Source organism: Haliotis rubra, unplaced genomic scaffold (assembly GCF_003918875.1).
Source record: "Haliotis rubra isolate DU_JTF1 unplaced genomic scaffold, ASM391887v1 Scf760, whole genome shotgun sequence".
In the NCBI taxonomy this organism is placed as follows: Eukaryota; Metazoa; Mollusca; class Gastropoda; order Lepetellida; family Haliotidae; genus Haliotis; species Haliotis rubra.
Window position 1 is genome coordinate 309,882 of NW_025767480.1, and position 22,069 is coordinate 331,950.

General features: G+C 40.4%; 1 protein-coding gene across 1 annotated transcript; it reads right to left on the reverse strand.

Annotated features, from left to right (window-relative positions):
- Positions 1–19,358: 19,358 nt before the first annotated feature.
- Positions 19,359–22,039, reverse strand: LOC124260394 (transcription factor HES-1-like). The gene is made up of 4 exons (XM_046694697.1): positions 21,904–22,039; positions 21,618–21,715; positions 21,065–21,152; positions 19,359–20,375 (listed from the first exon to the last, which is right to left on the reverse strand). Exons 3-4 carry the CDS (start codon positions 21,132–21,134, stop codon positions 19,618–19,620), a joined length of 828 nt encoding a protein of 275 aa, XP_046550653.1. The 5' UTR covers positions 21,135–21,152; positions 21,618–21,715; positions 21,904–22,039; the 3' UTR covers positions 19,359–19,617.
- Between the last annotated feature and the right edge of the window lie 30 nt (positions 22,040–22,069).

Here is a 22,069-nt window from a genome sequence, read left to right on the forward strand (position 1 = left end):
GTGGTTAAAGCGTTGGCTCTTCACGCCGAAGATCCCGGGTTCGAATCCCCACAGGGGTACAATGTGTGAAGCCCATTTCTGGTGTCCCCCGCCGTGATGTTGCTGGAATATTGCTAAAAGCGGCGTAAAACCAAACTCAGTCAGTGTTATAAGCGAAACATCATACATAGGTGGTCTGACCGTAGTTCGCGACAAACTGAGTAGTGTATAGGACGATAGTCACCATTTTGTCAAATATATATGTTACTTGTCAAAAAATATTTAAACTTTTAACTGTATATAAACTAGCGAGCAAAAGAAAGTATAACACCGATTTTGAGCCGACAGAAAATAGAAACTGCACACCGTATTTGAGTGAAATAAAGTTTAATAGTTTGGTACGAATCATGACTATTATAAATGAAGTTCATTGTTAAAGTAATATTGTAAACAAAACAAAGTCAAGTGTAAGACATCATGAGTGTCCAAAACAAAAGGGTTGAGCAGTCAACTGGACGCCACGAAGAGGTCGCCGACACCTGATCCCTCGATCACGTAGTCGTCTGGACACAGTCCATATCCTGACACTATGATTCAAACCCGTCATTGTCGATGGGAACGTTTACGTAGGTGGAGAGTATTTGTCGGTCTTCGCGGGTTTAGTGTTATACTTTATTTTGCTCGCTAGTTTAGTTTAAAAGCCACGAACGGTAGTTGCATGATAAAATATGTATTGTAAGAATAAAAATCGCCAAGAAATCGACGGAATCATAGCGCAGTTGATAATGGTTGCCTGAATTCAGATGGGAAAGCACAATCAAGCTTTTAACGAAATGGACAATGGGAACATTGATCAGGTTCATTGATACACCCCACCAATAAGTCTGTATGATCAGACAGTGACTGTTATGAGACATGCAACGCATCTCCGACAAAATGTCAGTCGCCTGTTGACGTCACTTGGGGTCATACGTTGCAAATCTTCTTGGAGGGCCTGGACCAGTTCTTGTCATGATTTGTTCACATCGATACATGAGGGAACAAGTTGTGTTTTACGCTGTTTTAGCAATATGCCAGCAATATCAAGGCGGGGGATACCAGAAATGGGCTTCACACATTGTACCCATGTGAGGAATCGAACCCGGGCCTTTGATGAGGGGTACGTGTCTGGGGAGCCTGCAGGCCATGCCGATACTATCACGTTGCTGGTTTCAAGGAAATTCTGTACAATTCGGGCTGTATGGGGTCTGGCGTTGTCATACGGACAAAGGACAGCTAAAGCTGGAGACATGTTTGGACAATCAGACGAAGAATGTCGTGCACTGAGCTGTCATATTTCCATTAACGAAGATCAGTGGTGTTGTCCCCTGTACACAACTTCCTCCACGCAATCCACTGTAGGGCTGGACCCCCCTGAACGCAGCTAGCTGCCGTTCGTTCTCAGCTTCAGCTGTAAAGACGCTGCCGTCCATCAGCTCTAAACAGTTAGAATTGGATTTCATCAATGAATACATCCCTATGCCAGTCACGTCGCTGTCAACGACGTACAGTCCGAGCCAAGTTCTATCTCAGACGACGTTGGTGCGCTGGTAATAACTGTTCTCTGTATGGTCTATAGGCTCGTATTCCTCGAGGCCTGTATGTCGACTAACTGCATGTCGACTAAACATACACCCCGAGTCATGATGACTTCGCTGTAGGATTGGATTCAGTTGTGATGCATTGTTCATGGTCTCTCTGATATCTGCCCAATCTGTCCGTAAAGTTGCATCCGGTACAGCAACAACAGGTTCTATCAAATGATAATTGCTATGCTTCTCACATTTTCGCATTATCTGCAACAAACCGCGTGTCCCTTTTTGGGGAAATTATTGTGATTATTGATAGGTTTTTGCATTGAGTTGGTTAGAACCTGTGTATTCATTATCATCATTAATATTGTTTGTTGTTTTTTGCAATTTCATCCATAAACTGGTAAAGCTACTTTCACCGTCAGTGTATTTTATTTCACATGTTTCAAGCGGAAAAAGATTCACACCCTTTTGTTCAAAACGTCAACACTAGAGAATAACAGATTTCTTATGTAGTCCGAGTACAATTTATGAACGTTACATGAAAGGTGTCAGTAGGTTGAGCAGAACCCTGAACTTACACAGGACTATTTCTATCTGCCTGAACTCCAGCCATGTGACAGCGGTCGTAAAACAGTGGATTCTTAAAATACAAAGATGGATATTATGTGCAACGGTCATCCACGGAGTCAGGCTACGTCTTGACCCGATAACAGTTCTTAACATGACCGTTCACGGTAACCTACACCGACCACTGAGTAGCATATCTACAGTCAAGCAATATTGCCAACAGTATACTCACTAACCTCTTCATTCAAAGTATTAGATGAATGTAGCCAGTGATTGAGCTATTGTGGTTGTCACCAGACGCTTGGGCTTGTGTAATGCCATGTTAGAGAATTGAACCTGGGTGGATGACGTGATGATCGGCCACTGTAACAAATGGGCCACTACAGTTCCCAGTTGTCCCACGACATATGGAATATGAGGGTAGATAATTCAAAGCGCTGATACAATCAAACATACATATAACGTATTCAAACACTCAATTCCTTACAAGCATTTATCGACAGCTTATAATTATTGTAAAACGTATATCAAACGGCAGACAGTTGAATTAGTGCAATGAATAATTTAAACATCAACGTTTCAATTCCTTTGCTTCCTTCTACCCAGGGGTTAAATTATCTTCAAAACGTTGACTGCTTTCCAACAATGCAAATGACCTATTACCTGATTCTGTATCATTACCGTGTGCGTTTTTATAAAGTTTCGGTAAATATTAAAGCTCGTAATTACCAGAACGACAGTTGATAGATATACAGTAGCTCACGTGTCATAACGTAGAAGACAGAGGGACGACACTGGCGTTTGATGTGTAACCGACGAAAACATTCCATCCGTGGAGTAGGCAGTGTCTCTTTGTTAAGTTCACTCCGGGAGTCGAGAACAGTGACGACATGTTGTCAATAACCAACTACATTTAAGGTCTCAAATGTATTCATGACAAATCATAATATTTTTTTCGAAGTCCTGTTTCCCCATTCATTTATCTCATGTTGTAACCTCGCGTACAAGGATGGATATCTAAACCGGTCTAAGATCCCGGTCTCACAGAATTCCAGTTTTGACAGATTCTGCTGTATTTTCGATTGCTTAGTAATATGTTTCTTGTTGGTACAATTAGTGATAGATTTCTCCCCTGAACCTTTAGGTCAGCAGTGTCTCCTGAACAATGTTATCACCGTTACAACCGTTTGTCTGATCTGTAAATCTTTAAGGGGCATTAGACAGAAATACATAGCAAAAATATATACGCCCATGTGTTCGGGGAATTAAGATGTTTACACTAGAGTCGGATTAAATACTAGCATAGTATTTCCCAAAGTTGTGAGTGTAGTCTTTAGTGAGTACATGTATAGTCATTCTGGTCAACCATTTCCTGATTTGCCTCCCCGCATTAATAAAATGCACGCATTTTCGTTTTGAGGGTTGCACTCGCATTATTTAATACACGCATTAGTTTGTTGATTTACAGTATACAGCATGCGTTAAGGCAACAGTTTGCACTTCTAATGTCCAGTTACAATATTGGTACAATACAAAATGTAGCTATGCATATATACCATATCTTCAAATTAGTTTATCTATGTTGTAATGGGCAGGCGTCCTGTATATTACCTGAAATAAAGTATTTCATATAGGGTATCGTCGATTATTCAAAGACAAGTCCCACCACTCCCGACCGACTATTATCATCTTCTCTGTACGTTGGCCTCAGGGTCACAACGTACACTCTTATTCTAACAATATAGCCCATTCATTTCATACAGTGCTCCTTTCAATCATAATATCGTAAACCCGTGAAATTAAATTCTCGAAACCAAAGTGAAGAAAAACTCCGCACGGTGGCCATTTTGTAACAAAGGATTTAACCAAATTCAACATGCAGTTGTCATGAATATATGCTAAGAATGTAAAAATACAAAATATTCTTTTCGAAAACTCAAACTTTAAACTACCTCGTCCATGGGCCACCCATGGGCGGGAATGTTTAATTTCGCTAGGAATTCATGTTTTGGAGGTTGCAAATGAATAAGTACCATGATATAAAATGTAACTCATTGTGACTTGATTCGGCTAATTTAGAGCGATATTAAAATATCTCGCCCATGGCCGAAAAAGGTTTGGCGAATTGGCGAGAATTTCATACAGTGCTCCTCTCAATCACAATATCGTTGTGGTAATAATAATTATATTATTATGCATCTAATAGTATGCTTGTAAGCGCGACATATTCATCAGGTTTCATTGTCCCGCAGTTTATTCGCTTTACGAGGCGGGTTGGTGGGGTAGCCTTGTGGTTTAAGCGTTCCCTCGTCACGCCGAAGGCCCGGGTTCGATTCCCCAAATGGGTACAATGTGTGAAGCCCATTTCTGATATCTCCCGCCGTGATATTACTGGAATATTTAAGCAGCGTAAAACTAAACTCACCCACTCACTCTTTAAGAGACAATGGAAGGTTCCAATGAAGACTCTAAGTATCAAGGATTCTACTGATTCTACAACAAAGGCGATAAACCATCACCAACATGTCGACACACGTTGCTTAAGCAAGTATAAACAGATGTTATCTCTAAACGTTCGTAAAACTTTCACGTTATATTTTGCACGTAGAATCCAAATTCGCAATCTGACTGTGCTGATGCATTAATTAGTTAAAGACAAGTTGTATTACACGTCACGTATTGTATTGTCCCGTTAACAGCTTTACCAAGACTTGTAACGGTGGCGGTGTACTCCTTGTTCCTGTACATTAACGTTGTAATGGCTGGAGATAAATACTAAGTGCTGCAGACAGAAAGAGGAAGGTTCTTTCTGGACAGGACTGGGAAGACGTTACATAACTTTCGATACCTGTTCAGATTACTAATGCAAGTGATTGTGAGCTGAATGAGTGATGTATGCTGACCTCTACATGTAGCGGGAGGGCTCGAGTAGGTACACGTGTGAGCACGTGTGATTCAAGTAGGTAATCCACCACTTTGCTGAACTGTGACTCCACTGGTATAACAGGCAACACCCTTTCAGTAGGTAAGTGAGCGAGTGAGTGACTCACTGACTGAGGTACAGTTTAAGGGTATGGGTGAGTGCATTGTGGATTGCTGATTGCTGCAAGCAAAGTCAACACTGAGGTCACAGAATAATAACTTCACGTGTTGTGTCCCAAACCCATGCTTGTGGTGACACGAGCGAACGCTTTTGTCACTTGTCTTCGTCACGTCCCTTTTGACAGCGAATTACGATCACCAGACCGGACACCAGACCGTGGACACCAGACCGGACAACATACCGTGGACACCAGACCGTGGACACCAAACCGTGGACACCAGACCGTGGACACCAGACCGTGGACATCAAACCGTGGACACCAGACCCTGGACACCAGACCGGACACCAGACCGTGGACACCAAACCGTGGACACCAGACCCTGGACACCATACCGGACACCAGACCGTGGACACCAAACCGGACACCAGACCGGACAACATACCGTGGACACCAGACCGTGGACACCATACCGGACACCTGACCGTGGACACCAAACCGTGGACACCAGACCGGACACCAGACCGTGGACACCAGACCATGGACACCAACGCGACAATGAGTTGAACAACAACAAACAGATATGAAGACTTCAAATTCAAATATCGCTTTTGTGTGGTTATTTAATTAGAGTTATGGATCAAACACTCTCTTTCCCATGATGGATATTACAAAACTATTTTTTTTAAAAACAATCATACAAACCCACCTACTGCTCCGTGTCTGAAAATGCATTACAACTCCGACCACATCCTCATCTAAAAGGTTCACATAAAATACGCTTACAATCGCCCTTCGGTGGTGCGCTATCAATAATAGAGCATTTTCTTTACACCAACCGAAGAAAATTAATGTGTGCAAATAATTTGAATACAAAGTCCTGTTGTTACGATTCAATTTATTTTACTTCAATAAACGCTCTGGGTGGACTAAACCGTGTTCGCCAACAGAACATCCATTGTGTCGGTAATGTTTGTAATAGGGCATCGCGATGACAAAGTATTTCTGTGGGTTCAAGACATGTACACATTATCCAACAGCATGCCAATGTTATCAAACAGTACAGTTGTATGCAGGTTGTTACGAGGCTACCGACGAACTATAATGAGGCGCGACACCCTATCTGTACTTTCCCATGACATGCGGGACAACAGACAAAGCGGACCTTGTTGATGTGGTAATATTAACACTGAATTCTGGATGCCTATTCTTACTAAATGTGTCTCCTCTCAGGCTCTCTGTACTTAGCCAGATGACAACGTGCATAATTGAGATACCTCTTGTACCGCACTGAGGGGTATTCATAATCGTCTCTTCTCGTCTTCGTTAGATCTGTAGATCTGTTATTACAAAATTAAAAAAAATAATAAAAATGAACCCATAATGTTTAGAAGAATTAGTTAAAGAGCAATTATTTCATGTAATTTCAATGGTAAAAAGGTGACAATTGAGTGAATTCACACGTCTATAGACAAACGATTCGCCAACACAGCACTAGCCTTCATTGTTGTCTTTCTGTTTATTTGAGTCCACAATGTGGCGTTAAAGATAGTACTTTGTATGGCCACCATTGTCAGTAATTACTGCTTGGAACAGTTTTTGGGCGCAGACTGGATAAGTCAACACAGTCACTCTTGCGGAATTCTTTCCAACCGTTCCTGCAATGCGATGGCGTGAAAGTGTCTGAGGCATGTTTTGACGTTGACGTACACGTCGATTGAGTTCATGACATCGGTGTTCTCTCGGGTTTATATCTGGTGATTGGGAAGGTCATTGTAAGACATTGACGTTAGAATTGGCAAGTTAGCGGACTGTGACGCGTGGTGTATGTGAAGAAGCATTATCATGGTGGAACAACTCCCTCTGTCGGTCGATAATCGGAAGCATGTGACGTGCAAGGACTGCTTTGATGTACCGATTTGCTGTCAAATTCCCCTGAACCACCACTTAATCAGATCTTTGTGTGCTGGATATTTCACCCCACACCATGACACTGTCTCCATCGAATCTGTCGACCTATCGAATGCAATTAGGAGCAAAACGGTAAACTCGTTGTCTTCCATCTCGCCGGTGAAGAAGAAATCGTGATTCATCACTGAACCAGACTCGCCTCCAGTTTCTAAGGTTCCAGTTCCGGACTCTACGACACCACCGCAAAAAATGGGTGCGACAACTGGCCATCTTTGTCGTATCCACACTTCACGCAATCAATTCGTGACGGTTTGGTCGGAAATGCTTCTCAAACCAGGTATTTGTTGTGCAGTCTCCACGACTGTGGCAAGACGATGACGCAAGTGAGCAGCCCAGATGTAGCGGTCCTGGGCTTGGGTGGTAACCCTGGACGGCCGCTTCTCGGGCAAACTTGGGCGGGATTAGTCTACAGGAAAGGATCCCAAAGGCGAGATATGGTCCTCTGATGAACGTTGAAATGTCGGCAACTGCAGAATGCGACTCCCCACATTCATGGCGGCCTATGGCGATGTTTCTGTTGGCGGCACACAGTCGTGGCATGACGATTTCCTCTATTCCAGGCAAAAACGAATGACAAAATTAAAGGCACAATTACACACATTTTCGACAATATTTTGGCATATATTATACATATTGGTGCATGTTCACTCACTTATTATCCCTTACGACTTGTCTGCAATCGATAATTGAAACTTTGAGGTTAACAGTTCCCAAACAGAGAACACTAATCTTGCCATATATGAATGTAAACAATTGCTCCGTACATCGAAAACTGTTGCACGCGGTGTTTGCGGAACTGGTTTCAAGTTATGCGTAGGATATTCGTAAAGAGCGCTGCAAGGGACATAACTCTGTGGGGTTCGCTTGAGATAATGTTTTGCCGATAGTGGGCGCGAGAGACTATTTAATGCAACGTGGCATTAATTCATTCGAAACTTTTGATTTAATATTGTAATCTAAATATGTAATTTATTTTAATGAGTTATATGGTAACTTCCCTGAGGCCTGATAGTTAGTATTATTGAGAGAAGTGCATTATTTAAACCCCTACTCCCTCACTCACTCATTCACTTGCTCAGACAGATGAGAAATAATGTCTATTGTCTGGCTGTATGACGTCAGATGAGTCGTTGATGACACACCTCACTCATTCTAGAGGTATTCCAGCTGATACTCCATGTCGGGAGAACCATCACTGGTTCACAGTGAAGTATGTGAATGCTATCCTCCCTTTACGTAACAGGAACCATTGGTCATTAATAGGGTGATTCATGCTGTTCCGACTGGTTGGTCATTCCTTCTGACCAGCCGTGATAATCCACGTGTGAAATTGTACTATTTACACAAGCATACAATCGTGTACGTATGTCATTTTTACAATATGAATAGTTTATGTTTTTACGCCGGCGTTCAGCGCATTGATCAACTATATGATCACGAGTACCGCGAGTAAATGTGCACGTCTATGTGAGTCGGGCGTAATATGTGTCACATTATCATTTTATGTGAAAACAATCGATGTTGGAAAAGAAGCGTTAAGTCAACATAAAAGTAAGTCATGAATATATGATTGACCAAACAAAGCAATCATTGTATATCCTCACAGTCTGGGATATTCAAAGTACTCAGGAAAATACGGTGAGAAAATATGCGGGTATTATGACATTAGTCCGTTACAAAGTGCGAACCAAAAGTTTCTAACAACACTAAGATTCCATTGTCATCGGTATTTCCATGCACCACAACCTAATCCCACCTCACAAAGAAAAGAAAAAAAACGCAATATTTTTCTGAATATTTACACTGCGCAGTAAGTATTCATTTGATAAATGCTCACCCCTAAACCCCTTTGACGGGTATATGCGACACAATCGATAGGTTTGTCACCTCTGCGTAAAATATCTCAGGAAATATGTATTTACCTGATTAACTTCAAACGTCCTACAAACAAGATAAAAGCCTTACACAAGTACGGCATAAATCCCTTATGTTTATTAAGATCAAGGCGATGAGAATCTGCCCGGAGGTGTACCTCAATCAAAGAAATTCTTTCTCTCCAGCTGGGCAGAATTTCAAGTATTTTCCCTGACAGAAATCAACCCTTATCTGAGAACGCGAATAAGAAAAACTCTTATCTGAGATCCCATAATAAGCGAGATGAGTCGCTGAACGTGAGAATACAGCAATAGAAGAGCTTAAACCCGCCCCCTACAGTCACCCACATCCGTGAATAGCCTAGCTGAAGTGTTGGCGGGCCGTGAAGGACCCATGCTAATAGGACGTCAGCATGATACGAAGGAGAGGTTCAAACATAACCAACATCCATCAAAGTGAACATCTTTAAGGTGACCACGTGTACCAACTGTACAAATTTATTGTAACCTTTATTTGGTAATTGTTGCATAAGTGATCACAAACATAATTTTATATTTGATGCTAAATAGAACTTTGTTCTCTTTCGAAGTAGAACGAGTGAGTGTGTTTGCGATAACGATGTAATCAATATTTCACTTGTATCAATGCAAATGACTCACGAAATGGGATTTAATACATATACATTTGCCAATGTTGTTCCATTTAGTAGAAACTTTAATTTCCGAAATGCTCTAACCATTTTAGATGTCTATTTAACAATGTTTTCGATTCGATGATGCCAACTCCGGTTAGACCAGAGGGTTATACCCAAATGTTTATGAAAATCAAGTGTGTTTATATTACAGCAAACAGAATTTAAATTAATGTCTTTTCGGCCATCTTTCAAATTAAATAATATAGCTTAGGTTTTTCTTCTGTTTTTATTCTTCATTATAATATGTAGGTCACAGGTAGTAGCTAATATGTTCACTGAACGGTAAATGTTGTTTGTTTTAAGGCGTCTGGGAGCTGCCTGTCTGCGTAATGGGAGGATACTAGTACACTGTGATTGACGAGGACGTCAGATGATGCTGTGGTAGACTACGGATGAAGAAAGTTAAATGTGTCGAGTGAGTGAGTGAGTGAAAAAATATTTTACGCCGCACCAGCAAGGTTGCAGGTATTCGCGGCTAAATGTGTGGAGACACCAGCACAACTGAGTGTGTGATCACAAGAGAGTGGGAGTTGGAATACAGGTGTTCATTAATCAGCCCTGATATGTACTGTATGCAAGTTAGTGATGCGTCGGATGTTCTGGCATCTCGTCAACCATCCGTATCAGTGTAGCGAGTATAATTAAAGTCATATCATTTGTCACAGGTGTGTTGTCATCACTTATACACACGCCTTAAAGATACAGGATGGGCCAGGTGCGTTATCATCGGGTAGTGAATATATAGACTCATCTACTGGGCAAATCAATCCGGGTGTAGTACACTCGTGTGTCACGCTTCCAGTAAATCTGATAATAGGATGACAAGCTTGACACAAACCCATACAGACTTAAATGAAATTGGGCCTACGGTTTGACGGGGCAGCTGCTGTTCAAAATAAACAAACATTGGTACCATTTTTATGCATCCGGACATGCTTAGCTTCTTCCAGTGACCCTTTCATGAGGTACTCATCTCATCTCTACATCAAGGATAATGATGAAAATGGTATTAGCATATGCCCCAAAACATCACCGACAAAAAGAAATAAACGTTTGATATACTTGAATCCTGCATTATCTGGTTACGTATTCACCTTTGGAAAATGTCGCAACTGCTTACACGAATCAACGCCAACGCTGGAGAAGTGTCGGGAAGTATACAGTGATATTACTAGTAAGATACGGTTATTAGGAAGAGCAAAGCAACATCATATAGAAGGTTTCTAAGAAATATTCTATTATTCGTGATTCCTTTTCTGGAGAGGAGGGAGTGTATACTTTTGTGAAAACCAAAGAACTGCAGCATGCATAAGCGTCGGAATTGAAGGTAAATAGAACTTAACGAACTCACATAGGCCTCCTCATTGCCACAGTCTTTCTTGAAAAAAAACACATGAGCCGTAACATGAGCATGACCGACGTTTATTTATCATTGATCATTTCAAGAAAAAGAATAAGTTGTTATCCATAAAGTTTGTTCTGTATTGTACTTCCCAACTTCTAAAAATGCCACTCAAAGAAGCGTGATATAAGGAACTTATTCCAGAATCATCGGCCTCAGAGAGTATTGTGGAATGTTAAAGCATCTATTTTCTTCTCAGGCGCATAACGGGAGTTAACTCTTACCTCTCATCTCCCATTACATCTCAAGTCACCAAAAGACCAGCATTGTCTGTATTGATCATTATATCTCGCTTAAGTAAAATTTAACTTCGTTGAATTACTGCTCCTGGATGTTACCATCACTGTACATGTGTTTGTTGCTATAATCAATTCCCTTGTATTATATTACCGTTCAGTTTGTATTGCCGCCCTAGTTTCCACTGCCATAAGGATAGCTTTGTATTGCTTTGTTTTGATTTTTGAACTTGGTTGATTTTTAATACAATTGTTTAATATATTACATTGTTTGTTGGTTTTACACTTAGTTCTCGTACATACTGATTTATGGTTAACTATTTAGATTCATCCTTGGAATCAACTCGTAACATCATGTTTAAATACATATGTATCGCCTACTCTGTTATTGCATCATATTTATTGTGTGTGTTGGTCGAGTCTACAACTTAAACGGAGGGGTCAACTTGAAATAATATAAATCAATCACTCTTGCATATAGTTGCGTTGCTTAACACTGTAGGCGAAATCAACTGAACCCGCAGAGTTGACGCCTTCAAGCAGATTCTCTAGATCTTTTCATCGAAAGTTATCGCACACTCACATTATGGACTCGATACATACATGACGCCAGCATAACACTAGGATGTTGTTGATTGCTGAGCTGTACATACACACACATAGAGGCAAGGATCAACATCACAAGAATAACATTTCCAAACGATGATCGGTTTAATAACCATATCTTATTGTAGTGACTGATTGGTATGATGACGTTTCATAGGTAAACTTGGACAAAGTACTGTGACTATGTGTCCCAGTCCACCCAGCTGTGAATGGGTACCTCGTTAGGATGAGAAAGCAACAATAACTCGCTGCGCCTAGTGGCAGCAAGAGTTGTATACTCCCCAGGGAGATGAGATTGATAATACGATGTGCCGTTGAGATTGACATCCAATGATCGATGGAAAAATACCAGCGCCTTGAGCATGCACCAGTTGCGTGGATATGTGCGCTATATAAATAAATAATAATAATAAAGTTTCGTCTGCTGTACACAAGACCCAGAATTATAACAATATATTTCGCAAACACACTTCATTGCGCAGCAAAGGTAAAACATTGTCGTGAACAGGACACTCGGTGTCGAGAATAAAAACCAGGACAGCTCGTTGCGTGGAACTGTGTGTTGTCTATGTTTGGTCTTATTGTTCTGCTAAATCGCCCTGCCCTCTTTACAATGTAGTGTATGTATTGTGTGTTTTACAGTTTAAAGCATGGGCTTATATTGTCCATTAAACGACTACAACAGAAGGCCTATCCATCACTGTGGCAGCAGTGTATATCGCTATACATCCTAATGTAGCCTAATGTATCATAATATCAATGCAATAAAAACGGACAATAAACACAGGCGGGATGACAATGTGATAAGTACTACAATAAACTAATGCAACGTGTTTAGCAAATATTACCATTTATTATTGTGCCATGCACGCCGAGCTCCTGGGATACGGGACTGTTTTGAAAGAATATGGCGTTCACTGTGTAGGGACGCTGATGAGCTGTTGTCGGTATTGAGGTAATTTCTGGTATCAAGAGATGTATTGTTGATAATCTTTGAATATACACGTCAACATCACAAACTAATCACTCTCAATTATTCACTGATTCTGATTCTATTAGCCGAGAATGTAAGAAGTGTAACAATTAGATCGAGGCCCCTGACTCTGAAAATAATCCCAAGAGATGATTTAATACATGCTACTGAATTCATGTGAGTTGTACAGTTTGAAATGGCTTTAAGTTGATCGCCCCTCTAATATCAGGTATCGCCTAAGAGCAACTCATTAACTTATACTTAATACGTTCCAGTGTGTGATAAACACTTCCTTATCTATTGTAACTACAAGATTGTGGCAAATGGGCATACAATTACTGTGCCGTGACTTACGATTAGGGCTGCGCAATATAACCGGTTTACCCGTATTTACCGGTTCAGACATGAAAACGATACGTATTGAGATACGCTGATCGAAAACCGGTATTTTTACTTGCATTCGGAAAACTTCGTAACACTCGGAAATCTCTGGATATTTCCTTTTTTCATTTGTGCCAAATATTATTCCCATTTTTATTTTTAATCATGAATAAAAGTTGTTATTAAAGCTTAATCAAGCATAGTGATTTTGCTGTGTATTTGCTCTATAAATCAAGCATTACCTCGATTATAAGTAGTTTTTACTTCATGCAATATATTGTAATACATGCTTTTGCATCGCAATATATCGCAATATGAAAATTCTCAGCAATACCCACCCCTACTTACGATATACAGTATGTACCGCTATATTATGTGTGCAAGAAGAATTACATGAGATGTACATGTCTGCAAATATAGAAACACGTCATGTACTTACCTCCGCGTTTGTCGCAAAAGTACTCACGCACTCTGTTACACACAGGACATCCTGCGTGGCATTAAGTACTAACCAAGTGATGAGTTACTGATCACATTATTGGACAAAGAAAATGAGCAAAGGTTTTCCTTATAAGACAGAGGTCGACAAAAGAGAAAGAAACATCTACCACACCCTTTCAGAAGTCTTTACTTTACTATGTGACAACAATAACGTTCCCAGGCTATTAAAACTGCTGCTCGGCTGTACGCAGCTATTATTTGCTGTGCAATGTCTTTTTTCTTTATCAAAAGTGTCCTTGTTTTCTAGCGTAGTTGGAGATACTATCAAGACCAAATATAGGGTTACCGCAGCGATCAGAAAGGTAACTGAGAACGTTCTAGATACGTTCGGGAAATTCAAACCACATATCTGACGGTTTTATCCAAGGAAACAGCTACCGTTATCTGATAACACTTCTGTAGCAATCGCATCAAGGTGCTATGTAGTTTTATAACATTTAATAGGCTTCCTGGTCTAGACGAAAAGCCTTAAGTGTAAGAATTATCTTTATTCAATGAAGGAATTTTGTTTCAGCATAAATGTTTTGTGGAAGTTGTGCAGATGTAGAGGCAGTTATAACACACTGACAAAGGTAAAGATTTGAGATCCGGTACTCAAGTAATCATAATTAGGGAACGTTCTGATGTGCTCCATGCAAGTTGAGAACCGATTCACTTTTATTGCATTAATGTGTATTACTCTGACTTATTTCAATAAACACTGAGAAAAGGAATCCCTTGGATAATGAATTATGAATATGCTCCGTTTGATGTAGATTTCCAACAATGTATGAATGTATTTTATTCTTCATATGCTTCTTTGAACAATGACTAATTATTCAATAAAACATCTTCTAAGGAGAACACTGCGGAGTCTTCCCCTGACACATGTGATGGACCTTTGAGCTTAGAAATGCAAAAATATCACAAGTCCAAAGGATTTACTACAAGCATTGTGAAGGTTTAATTCATTTGAACCAGGTGTTAGCGAGTACACTAGCGCGGGACACTACATGGAAAACATCCCGTCATGGGCCACGGAGACAATCAAACACTCATCAACATTCTGGGAGCACATGTGCGGGAGATAGGTGTGACAATGGTGTCGACATTAATGGAAGATATATGACCCCACAATGACAGTTAAGCATTATCTTGAATAAAACATCGGATTTTGATCATACACGGCCTTAGAGAGATATAGCAAGACAACACCCCGGCGTGTGGGAGATGTTCATACAGCAACACCGTGCCTTTGGTTATGTGTGTGGCAAGAGTTATTCAATACACATACAGGGTACAGTATTCTCTTCGCGGTCTACTCCCATTTGTGAGAACACCCAGTTGTGAGACTCCCAGTTGTGAGACAGTGGAGTAGGTAATTATCAAAGAAAACACGCCTTACTCCCCTATCTGATAGAATGGATTAACCTTAGCTAATTATGGATTAGCTATTTAACTGAATCTTGTGGAGGTAACTTAATGAAACTCTAAAAGATAAAGTAATTAACCTACTCAGATAAACGGCTTTAAAAAATAAACACTTTGTGTAGGTAACTTCGTGATCATTGGAAAGAGAAATTAATTTACCTACTCAGATTTACGTGTTTGAAAAATCTAGCAATAACTGTTGTAACTATAATTAATCCAAATGTATTTATTAACCTTTGACTGCTCTTTCCGATCACCATTATGGCAGGCCTTCAACAAGTAGAATATATCACCAGTTCACGATAATCTTTTTCAGTATTTCAGTATCTATTGAAAACAATAAATGCTCTTCAACGAACAATGTCTTCTGTGTTAATTAACTCATTAATGAACTATGCCTCCTGCGGGTACTCTTCAGCAACAGGGCTGTTCCCACTTTCATCGTAGGGATGGGGAAGCACCACCTGTGTGCACTGAACCATTAATTAATGTGTCTCACAACTGGGAGTTCTCACAAATGGGAGGACCCACGTGGGTCTATTGTGACAGAACATAATGACCATATATACTTGTATGCGATATATCCATATTCAGATGTTCAAGGGACTCTGTTCAAAATGGAACCGAATATATTCCTTAGTTTACTGAGGAAGCAATATCTGGAGAAATTCGGGGAAAGACATGAAGAAGGAGTGGGCTTTCCCCCGGGTGCCACTTGTGCTCCTTTCCCTGCAGCTATTGTCCTTTGTGATTATGGATATCTGTACTTCTGCTCGGATTGGGTAAGTCACCAGAAGATAACTGACACCAGACGTTACGTCTGCTTCTGATATATCGATCTTCTAACGTCCTTCAAAAAATCTCAAATAGCCACTCCCCTTCCAACCTGAAAATGAAGTAGAGAAGATCAGTGAGGTCGCCTTTCCTGTTTCACAGCTAGATCTGAGCATAAGGATACAGAGGGACAAAACCTACAGTCAACAATTGAGCATACGAAGATCTCTGCAATGATTTCAAAGAGAGGTATACAATTCGTTTCCAGAAGTTGTGTGACCAAGGTGACAATATTCAAGGCTACTTGTACAGTTTTCTATAAGTTTTATGACCGACATGAGAGGTAAAATTCCAACTTCGACGCATTGATGACAACAAATCATATCCGATTCAATTCTCTCTTTCGTCCTGTTTTTTTTCACAAGTGAGCAATAAACTGACTTGCGTTTGCATGTGTCTTTGGCAGGTGCCACCGTTGGGGCAGGAAACGCAAACACGTGCTCACGGCCTAATCGGAATCGTAATATCGACTCTTCTTTCGACAAGGAATTCTCATGAATATGAAAGAATTAATCGTATTTACTTAATGTATGATCTCATTTTGATCTCATAGATAACCCATACTATATATTATTATCTACCTAGCATGAGGGGTACATGTAAACCATCTCGTATATGACCGTCACTTCGTATGGCTTTTGTTCAAGCTTCCAAGGCTTAAGCGGAGCTTCCAACATGTTTTATTGTAAACGCGTGGAGGATATTCCAAGTTTGAAGCATCACTGACTCAAAGTCTGGTAAAAAATGTGCTTTTAATGTACCACGTAAGCCATTGGTTATATTTTCAGGTGACCAATTTACATGCCTCTGTCGTGTTATTTGCAGATAAAGGTGTAAATAATTGAAGAAAAAAAAATCAAAACTATATTTCAATATTGATATGAGCCAAAAAACTATGGAATGCATAATAGTATATTTTTAATCTTAAAAGGGGCGCACGATCTGAAATATACACCTTCATATGCGAGAGAATGATTGATGTTAATATTTACTTTATAATCAAACCTTTCTTTTATAGTATGGCCATGATAACACGTTGGTAATGAATGAACACTTCTGACCTACTTCATACGTTTGCCATAGTAATAATATGTTGAAGTAAATGACATTTCATACTTAACATCCGACCCCCTACCCATCGCCCTCGTAGGCGTGTGTCCAGTTGTATATAAATGGGGATAAGGCCTATTCTTTGATCCCCAAGACGTTTTCCAAGCTCTGCCTGAACTGAATACAAATACGTTCAATCCTCTACGCCTTACGCTGAAATGCTCCATTACTCATTGCTGTTCAGATAGGGAGTGTAAACAGCTGAAGAGATACGTCCAATCAGGGGGCGATATACGATCGCCTCTTTCGTGCAACACCTATTGATCTGGGGCGACCTCAAACATACCTTTTCAAAGGCCAATGATGGACTTACGCCTCTAAACATACCCTGTCCGGAATGAATTGCCCCAATACATAGGAACATCTTGAAAGATGAACTTGACTAAATATCCTGTCCTGTAAACAAACTGTCGTGCGCTGGACAGGGGAACAGTGTGGTCGGCGATTAGCCCTGCCCCCAGGACAGAGCACCTGTAGGGGTACATCAAAGTCTGGCCTGGTTTTGGAATGTATCCTTGCAATACAGTAATACACGGCTATTATAAGCAGCATAGTTTGAGATCCAGCACGATGGAGAAGAGCCAGGTACCTATACAACTTGCCATTGACGTTATTTGAAACCAGCGAATTATTAATTAACAAAGTACATAACATGGATTTAAATCGGTATATTTAGGTCGAACAAATTAATCATAATTTTGTATTGGGAATGTACCCCTTGCATGAAGATTACTCACTGGTCTGTGATGAGAGACATATTTCTCATCATACATACGCCTTACTTACTTCTGGTTACATTCTCTTGTTCACTTGCTGTGCTTTGGTATAAGTAAGGTTGATATTGTTTACCGTTGTTCAAGCAAGCTGAAGTATTGGCACACCAGCCAAAGACTTTCCACGTGTGTATGTAAATGTACAGTAACTGGACCTTCGTTTGTGTGAGCAGAATCGGATGATCCAAAACAAGATCAGCTGATAGGTAGTGAGGAATCATGGAGTATTTTTTAAGGAATGGTTGCGGAGATGATGTTTTTTTAATTTTGAGCAGTTCATTTCAGTATAAACTATTAAAAAACTACAATAAAGAAATAACATTGAATGGAATGACAGTGTTGTGTCTGACAATATAATGATATCGATGTTTGTGACGTCATGAACATAAACACATAAAATTGAGCTGCCTCCAAAAGTTTAGAGAGCATTCATTTTCCTTTCAAGATTTTCAAAATGAGGAGGGACATGACTGTTACCACGTCCTTTATCGTTGTTGTATTTGGACGGGGTCGACCCCACCTGACAAACTTATACAAGTGGACATGTTGTTCCAACGGTACTTACTTGGAGGGGGAGGTCCTCCACGACATATAGTGTTGATGTAAACCGAAATGATTAATTAAATTAGGAGATTACCCTACTTCACGAACAAGGCGTCGGCGACATACAAGCCGCCTTCAGAAATAGAAGTGAAACTGATTTGGTTTGCATTATAGAATTCCTTACATAGATGTTTAAAAATTGGCTTTGTAAAACATAATAAAATGACAGAAATATTCAAAGGAGCAATGACATAAAGGAGAAACAATCACTGTGAAGGTTGATTTATGAGCGATGCATGTACATATCTGCCAGAAACACACGACAGGACGCTGGTAGTTGTGGTGATGTGAACTGACATCACGGACACATGACTTCACTTTGGCCCTGTTCATATCCCACAGTTGGATTCAACGTGTTCATGCCATAGTAAAAGTTATATCATAGAGTCTAACATTGCACCCAGCAATAAATCAGCTGTAAGGGGGATGCTTAACCGAGCCATGTACGATGAGGTGTTTGCTGTTTTTTCAGTATCGGAAATCACCATTTCTGTTAAAAGGAGAGTGTTTGGGTTAGTTAATGTCCTGACGCCGTCCTAAGCAAACCTCTTGCCATGGTGGCGAACTGTTACCAATTGACACGCGCACACACATACGCCCACGCACCATGCACATTCACATAGAGAACATCACCGAAACCATGCTTGCAGGCCATGCTGCTGTCTTTAAAATTATTAATGTGCTTAGGCCGATTTTTGCTTTAGTTTCATAGATTTAATACCATTTATTTAAATACCAAGCTAGCAGATCTATTCAACACAAAGACCATTATAACGACAATGTCAGTCCGCACCAGGATGAGCGATATCATTTAAAAAAGAAAGGCTGTTAACCTTAAATATATATTCTTTATTCGGGTGTAACTGTTAAACATTTATATTATATAACAGTATGATACGTGTCCTTTATCACAATATCTGGGTTGCAGACTGCAACCGTGGTCTGACTCCGTCTGGGGTACTCCTGTGCGTTTTGTTCACACCATCAGAAGTACAGAACTTCACATTCCACACAACGCTTGCTGCCTAACTACCAGCGTTGAAATTTAAACAGAGACACTCATGTTCAATCCTACACGTGTTGCTCTCTACCATGGTCGCCACACTGCCTCGTCGCACACTCGTTCATCCTTCTGGTTGCTGCACACATGGACCTCGATAGCTTCCTTCTTGGACACCGTGTCATCTGTATCTGGCTTGTTATACAATGTCTTGACTGGGGTTACAGCCGCACAGGGGATATAGGTTCTCTCAACAGGTACGTTATGTGTGTTGGTAAATCTGTGAGCTGCTTGAGAGTGGTGGGATGCTGATGAAGTATGATGAGAGTTTGTGCCTGTGGGTACTGATTCCGACGTTTTTGGAGACGTTCCAGCAAAAACTGGTATCACATAATTTGGAGTCTGACATTGTCTTAAGACATTGGCGGGTAACACAAAAGCAATTTCTCCTGAAGATAACTGTGTGGGAATAACTTGAAGTCCACTGAACATATTTTCTGATTTTGTTGATTCCAAGCACATCCTGGCTGGCGCGTTGTTGTTCAGGTCGACAGCAGTTGACGACGCAGGCATATTAACTCGAGACGGCGACGTTGGTCTGGTGTGTAGTTCTTGTTTAAATAACGGTGGAGGTGATGATGTTGGTGATGACGCTGGTAATGACGTGTCTGTCGTATTGGCGGTCTCTACTCCAGCCAGGTAGCAGGCGATGTGATCTAACAGTTTGGTCTTCACGTCAGTGTTCAGGTCTTCAACTGACGTCAGATAACGCTGTACCTCCATGGAACACTCGTTAAATCCAAGCCGGTACTTGTTCATTATGGTTGGATCATCAGCAGCTGCCACTGGAAATGTAAGATTCAAGCTACATTCAAGACTCCATCTGAGGGAGTGCATAGTGCTTAAGACGCATAAATACTGTGAATTGCAGCATGGCACAGTCTGAAGTACCACTTGTATGTATAATTACGTTAAGTACGTTAATTGAGAAAAATATCAAAATAAACGTTGAATACAGAGGTCTTTCTTGCATGTACATTTTTCACACATTTGGTATCATGTAGTATATGGGCAAGGCACATAGAAACGAAAATATATTGTCATGTGCAAACAAACATGTTATGCATAGATATATGAATGTGTATTCACGTGTACGTGTTTGAGAGGAACATACAATCACTGACGTTTTGGCTGAAGTTGTTGTCATACCAACAAATACCCACATTGTCCTCACTCCTACTAACCACTAACAAAGTAACGGAAACGCACAATATGGCAATACCATGTCATTAAAGTGTGATATTTACAGGAGAAATACTGACATTTTTCAAGTGAAGGTATATTATGCTCATTAAATATTTGTTGGAATCAAAATTAAAATCAGCTGCAAATACCTCAATTCCCTTTAACCAACACATATCTAAAGCCTTGTCACAAGCCTGTTATTCAGCATATCGTAACCTCCCCCTCAAAATGCTTTGTCCATACGCTTTGGTCACGTGATCATCGCCTTTGATCTCACCGAGGAGCTCACCTGTAAAATGCTGTCTTTGCATTTGCCTGAGATGCTTCACTGTCATTTCCAGGATGTCGGCTTTCTCCATCTTGCTGTGCCTTGTTCCCTGGCAGACAAAATAGCATACATCATAAACAAGGTCAAGCGTGGATGCTCCCTCGCCACACGGGATGTAAGGCTACGTGGGAATGTACGGCCAAGCACATCGGCGCATTTTGTGGAACCCAAATCTCACGATACACACGTTAATTGTACAGTACTGATTCGTACAAATAATCAGAGATATGACAAATGTAAACAGTACATAATTTGTCACGTTTCTAATTCACCAATCTGTTCATACACGTGTCTTCCAGTCTGACGATTACAAACTGATAACTACAGACCAAATATAAACTTCCATTATAAGCAATCACACAGATAAGCGGTCTCTGTACAGCCTTACCCATACGTCACTGGACATCCCTGGGGTATACTTCACATATAGTACTGATAAGACTTCATTATTACTTTACCTGTCAAGACACTAGATATTTCTATGTTCGTGTACAATCTTCGAAAAATTACTTACTTCTTTTTTTTTATTGCTTCCAACAAAAGCGACTTCAGCTCAGCCAATGAAGCGTTGATTCTTGCTCTCCTCCGTTTTTCCATGATTGGTTTTGTGCTCTATAGAAAAGAGCAAAATGAAACAAAACATTAACCCATCTCACACATACACAAAACGCATTTTCATTTCAAATAGACAGACATTTGTTATACTTTATGCAAACATTTACAGACATTCTACTAACAGTCTGTTTAATGAAGTCTCTGTACTATGTGGTACACAGTGAAGTGATGTTGCAAGTACTCACTTTCCTGTCTCTGGGTTCATTCCCAGTCGTTTTGGTGCTGTCGGAGAGCATCGTTTTGTAACAGAATGGACGAGCGCCACTGTCTCAAGGAACGTTCTCACAACGAAAACAAAGTCAATAAGATAGATAAGGAAGTGTCGTTTTCTTAAAACGCACAAGAAATCTT